General features: G+C 40.2%; 1 protein-coding gene across 1 annotated transcript in view; it reads right to left on the bottom strand.

Annotated features, from left to right (window-relative positions):
* Window positions 1–1,371: 1,371 nt before the first annotated feature.
* The window catches only part of LOC100705180 (protein kinase C-binding protein NELL1), a 292,322-nt gene continuing 286,108 nt past the window's right edge, over window positions 1,372–7,585 (bottom strand). The window contains exon 20 of the mRNA XM_005458917.4: window positions 1,372–6,512. Coding sequence (XP_005458974.1) covers window positions 6,462–6,512 — 51 coding nt within the window. The 3' untranslated portion in view covers window positions 1,372–6,461. The remainder of the gene's footprint in view (window positions 6,513–7,585) is intronic.

The following is a 7,585-nucleotide window of genomic DNA, read 5'->3' as shown; positions in this document are numbered from 1 at the left end:
GAAGCAATATATTTTCCAAGGAGCCAGAATTTCTTGTAACTTTTTTAACCAGTCCTGAGTAACAGTTCTTTAGCCTTTCTGAAAGTCTTTCAAATGTTTTCTTTGGACATTAACTGCTTTTTCACTCATTTTCAGTGCAATTTTTATACTTAACCATTACTGGAAAAAACTTTTTTTTTTTTATTTGTTAAGCCACTTAACACTGACCTATGAACCATCCAAGCATAAGAAAGACACAGGAAAAACTCCAGCAAAGGACCTGGACATTAGAGACACAGGATCTGAGAGAAGCATCTGTCTTCATTTCTCAGTTGGATAAATGGAAGAAACTGGATGGAAAATACTGTCAGAAATATTTCCTTTGTGCACACAGGAGAACGGAATTTTCAGCCATGCTATAGGAAAACATAATCGACACTCTGTTGTAAAGTTTACACAGAAAGAAATGGAATTTTTCAGTGGCATTCTCAATCATGTAAATGGTGTTTTGAGAGTGTACAAGATGGATTGCCCACAAAACATCCTGTTGCTAGCAGTGAATGCACTAGACAGTTAGCAGCTCTGTGTGAATTTCAGCGTCACCTGGACTTTGTAGTTGGGAATTGGCAGGTTACAGAACCAAATCAGACATTAATATTCTCCTAAGCACCTCTGTTGGATGATGTCTAAGTTTAGGGAACTGTAAAAACAACATATGGTGGCAAATCTTCGAATGTTAAGTCTGGAGCAAAGGTGGCTTTAAAAGAAGGATAATAATCAGGTTCTTTCTAAAATTGGCAGAGTAACCAAAATGTGGCAGAAAACCGTATTTTATGTTGAAATAAATGTGTTTGGGGAATAGTTGTCTTTTAGGGACTTTGTGAATTTTGTACATTTTGTACACCGTGTGCCTGTGTTTTGTATTGATTGTGGTCTTGTAGCAAAAATATAAAACATTAGGTACGTTGTTCAACTTTCAGATTTTTTTTTTTCCCCCCACAGCGTTGCTTCAAAAGCATCGCTGTACCGGCTCCTAGTGGCACAGCAGCGCTCCATTAAAGCATCAAAAGGATGTACTTATCTTTACTGCCACACAGCCTTTCATACCTTTCCTGAAGGAAATAGAAAACAGCAGCGCTGATAAAAGTAGAAACATGAAAGACTTTTACAGGACTGTATCCTGATGCTGGGTTTGCTTTCATTTTTGAAAGCTCAGAAATCTTGCTTTCATTTACGGCGCCGGTGAATGACGTGGCGGGTGAGCTGTTTGGCCATCTGTTGCGATTGCCCCAAATATGAAATATATATTTATTTTTTTAAAACTTGACTCATCTACCTGAGAGTTTAACGGTCGGCCATCATCACACTTTAAAGGCAAATACTCAGAAGTAATAATGTAAACAACTAAAATGTTTATTAACCGAACTGAATTTTTTTTTCTTTTACAGCAAATTCTTATCACAACACAGTCTTCAAATGACACTTAACCCTTTGAATACAATTAGGTTGGCCACTCTGATCTGAAGAGTAAGCAGTGAACAGACCAGGGGATTCCTCTGCCATAGTCCACTATAAAACATGAAGTGGCACATCAGGAGCTCGAAAGTCCTAAACTTGTGTTATTTTTTTAAAAAGTCAGACATAAAAGGATAAACACAATGCCCCCCCCCATTTCTTCTTTCTTTCTTTCTTTTTTTTTTTTTTTTTTTAGCAGAAACTGAAACAAGAACATTTTCAAGATTTTTGATTTTCTTTACATGTGTACATAGTTCTATGTTGTCTGATTCCCATGAAGTTATGTTTCACTTCAGATCATACAAACATGTTGGAGAAAAAACAAAAGGCTCATGAATGCAGTGAGCAGCCTGTCCTGGCGCCTAGAAAAGACGCTTATCTCTGCAGGTTCTGATTTCCGATTCTGATTTCCACCTCTGCCGACTCTTAGTAAGGGACACCGGTTAGAGATCAGAATATATACACACAGGCTAATCAAAACCGTGTTATCCTAAAACAGTGAAAAGAATGAATGAATCTATGACGGATACAATACTAAACAGGTTAGAGCAAGAATAGAAAAATAAATAGTAAAAACAATAGAAATGTTGCTTCTCTCATATTCAGCTTGCAACGCTCAGTTCCAAAGAAGCTGTGGTAGTGAAAATTATTCTCATAGTCTTACTCTCTTTACAGTGACCTTCCCCTTTACACAGTATTTACAAGCAAAAACAGAGCCTATCCCACGAGATAAGAAACGTAGTCCACTAAAATGAACACATTTTTCATGAACGCAATGAGAACTAAAAAAAAACTGCAGAGTTGTATCACATTGTCAGTATGTAAAAGCGCTTACACACAGTTTGCAAATAGTGGTTTTTAGTAGACGTAGTTCATATCAAATCAGTCAACGGAGCAATCTGAAACTTTGTACAATTATCTGCTGTTGTTTCCTTTGATTTTTTTTTTTTTGATGGGTACAGATAACATTTACATCATCTTTTTTTCCCTCTCTATGTGTTCTTTGTCCACAGTTGACAATTTCGGTATTAGAGTGTTTAGAGTGTAAGGAGAGGTGATACAAGGACAGTGTGGCTGAGGAGGACATGCTGTAATAATTGCACTCAACTCCAAAAAGCGAGATCATACCTAAAACTGGTTTAAATACCAGTTAAATTACATAAAAGTTTTTTTTAATATATATTAAAGCCAGTGCAGACTATAACAATTGTAACATGTCCCAATTTTACCATGAGTTGTCATATTGCTATGCAAATGGTTGCAAGGTGATTTGTGATTTGAACTGGATAGCATTTCAATCACACACTGGATTTAAAAGATGCAGCTTGCAGCTTCTGGAAATGAAAAGTTGGCTAATGCATGGGCGCATTAAATGTGCATTCTTTTTTAATGGCAAACAAGGGGTGGGTCATCTTGTTGCAACACGTCTGATGGTTGTACAGAAATCTCTTTGAAAACAGCCCTCGGCTCAGTGAACATTTTAATTATGAGTTCATGGTTTTAATTGCTGGGTTCTGGTACAATACCTTGTCACTGAAAAGATTCCATATGAACTTATTGTATAGTATCTTTCGGTTACAGGCATATCCACTCCTCACTGATAGTTTAAAGGAAGCCAAGATGGCAAAGGTGGAAGAACTCACCAACAATGACCTAAACCCTGAACCATCTCTTAGTTACGCTGCAGTAGGCTTAGACTTCTGGGGGTCAGGGCAGATGGCTGCCCCTCCCTGAGCCTTGTTCTGCTCAAGGTTTATTGCTGTTAAGGGAGTTTTTCGTTCCCACTGTTGCCAAGTGTTTGCTCATTAGGGGTCACCTGATTGTTGGGGTTTCTCTGTATTATTGTAGGGTCATATAAAGCGCCTTGTTGTGACTTGGAACAATATAAATAAAATTGAATCCCTCTGGTATTCTTTATAGTCTAGGACTTCTACAGACTTTTTTTTACTTGCCTAGAGAAGATCCTATGGATTGAAATGAAGCCTTTTCCAGGATCTCTTGCATTTGCTGCACTTGCAGTCATTTGCTCTTATTCTAAAGTTGTACAAATGAAAATGACAAGGCTGTTTTCTTTGGGCACAAGAGCCAATTTCATTATTATAGACTATGTACCGCTCCAATTTCTTGCCTTGGTGCCCTTTAGCCTCATTGGATTTTGTTCATCTTAGTCTCAGACCTGTTTACAAGCTGCTCCTCGATACCATCTTGTTTGCCGCTATGACAGAAATATGGTACAGCAAGCGGATTACTCATGACGATGGATTATTGTCTTGATAAGACAACTGCAGTAAAAGTTATGTATTTTGGACTAGGCTTTACACCTCCAACTTGGCAAATACAAGTAGATTTTTTGCAGCTCACCAACCGATTTCCATGTCTTCACATTTAAAAAAAAAGAAAGTTTCATTTCCACTGTGAAGGATTATCTCAATCTGAAAGCTGTTTTTCATCCTGACACGGCGAATGGATTCTTCTGAAGGAGGAAAATGAGTCCTGGTATCTGCACTGACTGTGTGCAGAAGAATCAAACACGAAGGAGAAATCGAGAGAGAAGCCCCTAACTGTCGGAACTTTGAAAAGAAACCCCAGTTATTATTACAGCTGCCAAAAATTAACTAAGTGGTAAGTTGATGTCCAACAAAGGTTTACCTAATGATATTTTTTTTCTTATTTGACCAGAGGGTGAACATGTCACATCAGATTTCTGTAGTTATATAACAATCATGTTATATAACTGCAGCATAAGTCGTGGCCTTGAAACCTAATTTGCTTTTAGTCCTCATTTAAAGAAAAAAGAAAAGAAAATAGTGTTGAAAATTTCTTCAACGGGGGGGGGGCTGACATAGGCTGATGACAATGACACTCGAGGGGCAACATTAACACTCTTGAGGCAAGCTTAAGGACAGTGGAGACAAGTGTGGATGGGGGCTGAGGGACAGGGTAGGGGAACAGGAGACTAGAGCATCCTCGTAGCTATGAATGTGTGAACTGTAGCAGTAAAGGAACCGGACTCTCCTGCCTTAATAAGCCTGGCTGTCTGTAAACAGATTCAACACTTGGTGACCTTCTGGCATAATCAAATCCAGGGCTGCGTGACAATGCTTTAATTATCCGCATCCCTCTCCAGCGCTCACTTTTTGTGTCTCTGCCACCCTGGGTGTGCCATATGGTGCAGAGCCGAGGAGCCCAGAGAGACGCCGCAGAAGTCCAACCCTCCACGAGCTCAGATTTAATCAACAACTATGGCTGGTGCTTGTTCTGGCCTGCAGGAATCCACTGTGCATCGCCACAAACCTTTCAGATGCTTTTCATACCCTGACTGCCGTTGTTAAGTGTAGGCATCTGGCAGTCATCCTCATTTAAAGACGAGATGCTGTGGTTGAGGGAGTGTTAGAAAACTGAAGTGGCTCAGAAGGACAGACAACACCTATGTCCCAGTTCAGAGCCTCGGGGATGCGGTTTAATATAGATGTGGCATTTTAAGGACTTGATGACTGAAAGCAGGACTGTTTTCCATCTACATCTACCAGGAGTAATAAATACCTGTTCCAAGCAGCCACGCTCAAAAGCGAGTCAACGTTATTGGTGGTGCACTGTATGCCATGGCTATTTCTGGAAAATCCTTTAAAATGGGACTGATGGTGTCAGAGAATTATCAATTATTACATGATCTCTGTAAACAGATATCTGCCTGTCAGAGTCTGTAGGCAAGGGACAGGTTTTCTGACCAGTTCTTTTGACCAATCATGTTTTAGTAGGTTTTACTTCCATCTCAGTTAAGAATCAGAATTACTGACTATCATCTGAAAATTTATTAATTGATTTTTTAATGTATTTTAAGTATTCATAAACGATGTCTGGCAAACAGGCAGACAGGAAGTTCTATCCGTTGGGTGTTACGCCTCAATTGTACGTCAGATGATTAGCTGACAGGTTTTTAGAATGTGAAATTATCAGTCTGCTCTAGACAGTCAAATATTGCAGATTTCAGTTTCTGGGTCCAGGGCCAGCTAGATGTTTTGATGAAACATTAACGATGTATGCACAGCTAATGTGCACTACTGACATGGTTTATACTTCTACCTGTTTTGCCAAAGAACTGCTCAAAAAATGTAAAGATGAAGGTTTGTATATTACGATGTGTTCAAGATTTGACTATTGTAATGTCAAAGAAGAATGTAGTCCACAATTATTTGGGAAATATCAGTGACGGAAATCATGCTGACACCAGGACGTGAGGTCAACATGTTGTAAATTTGTTTGGATTTCACACAAATCAGGACATCCAAAAGCTATTGCTAAGTTTTTAGCACAATATGGACAATATCAGTGACAGAAAAAAAAAAGCTACCCACAAAAAACCTGGTACTGATATGAAAACTGACCCCACTTCATCATAACATTGTAACATGACACTGAACTACCTCCTGATTCAGTAACACAAAACACAGTAAAGTGGATACATTGCTTTTGGTTACCAAAGTAATGGACGTTTAGTTTCCTGTAGGCGACCAAGCATTAAAGAGTCCGTGTTTAGGCAAATGTAGACAGACGGAGCCCCTCAGCATCCGTCCGGCTGTTTGTCTCTGGTTTCGGGTTTGAGACATTTAAAAAAGGTTTCAAGACGTTTCGTGAAAGGATGGATTCGAACACAGAGACACAAACACAACACAGCGACTGTGGTGAGAGCAACTCGGGCCTCTGTCTCCTCCTGAGTCACGCACGCACACTCAGTCGCTGTTTGTCGACAGAGGTACAGCATAAAAGCACAGCCGCGACACCCCAGTCTGTCCAGTGTGTGTTTGCAAATTTTCTTTTTTTGTGCACACACTGGCATGCACATGTGCATGCGAGAGTCTGTCTTGCGAGTCTGAGGGGAAGGGTCGTCAGATGGTTGAGGGGATGTGGCAGTCCCATAGTGAAAGGAGAAGAAGAGGACGGCACGTGGAGGAGGAGGAGGGAGGGCTTTAGTTGTTCTGAAGGCAGTCGAGATCCACCGAGCAGCAAACGTTTCCATTCTGAATGGAGAGGCATGACAAGATAGGAAAGAAGAGAGAGCATTAAATAAGGCGAAATGTAATATACAGTTCCACACTGTGCACGGTAAAGCTAATAACAAACTTCAAAGCCTAAATCACTTTTATCCATCTGACTTACAGGAGGATTTGGGGTTGTTAAACTCATGTCTCTAGTGTCATTACAGTGGTACCTAGTAATACAGTTCAACACTATCCCACTATACGTTTGAGATATCAGACTGATATCATGAGATTTATGCTGTCACTCTAGTACATAGGGATTATGAATTTGTGGTGGTAAGCAGTGGCACATCTGAGAAACTGAAGCACAATATATCTTTCCCAAAAGAAGTTTCTAGTTCTGCTTGATAGTCAGCAGCTCTTGCTGTCATATGGACTGTGATCTGGAGTGAACAGTCAAGACTTGGGTGTTCGTCTTGTAATCGGAAGGTTGCCGGTTCGAGCCCCGGCTCGGACAGTCTCGGTCGTTGTGTCCTTGGGCAAGACACTTCACCTACCGCCTAATGGTGTTGGCCAGAGGGCCGATGGCGCGATATGGCAGCCTCGCCTCTGTCAGTCTGCCCCAGGGCAGCTGTGGCTACAACTGTAGCTTGCCTTCACCGGTGTATGAATGTGAGAGTGAATGAATAGTGGTATTGTAAAGCGCTTTGAGCGGTCCCGAAAAAACGCTATATAAATGCAATCCATTATTGTTATGAAAAGGTTTTTGGTTAATACCTCAAAAATATGTATCAAGGGTAATGGGCCCTCTGTATTTATGGCCGTGAAGAACACGAGGTCCTGTCTGGTCAGACGTAAAAAATGTCTTCAACAGTGGCACATTGTCTCAGATTGATTCAAGAAAGTACAGGCACGATGTGGCCACGTCCAAAAATCACATCAACGCAAAGACTGCTGCAAATGTGTATCTAGTCTACTGATTCAGTTTATGTAACAACTATGGAAAAGTACAATGTGGATTATGTTTTAGGTCTATGTATTTGATGTGCTCATTTCGCTCTTTTATGTATTCTGACTGCAAAGAAAACAAACCAAAAAAAAAGCCAAAGTGA

The sequence above is a fragment of the Oreochromis niloticus genome, linkage group LG1 (assembly GCF_001858045.2).
Source record: "Oreochromis niloticus isolate F11D_XX linkage group LG1, O_niloticus_UMD_NMBU, whole genome shotgun sequence".
Lineage (NCBI taxonomy): Eukaryota > Metazoa > Chordata > Actinopteri > Cichliformes > Cichlidae > Oreochromis > Oreochromis niloticus.
Note: the sequence above shows the minus strand (reverse complement) of the source record. Positions and strands in the feature narration are given on the sequence as shown.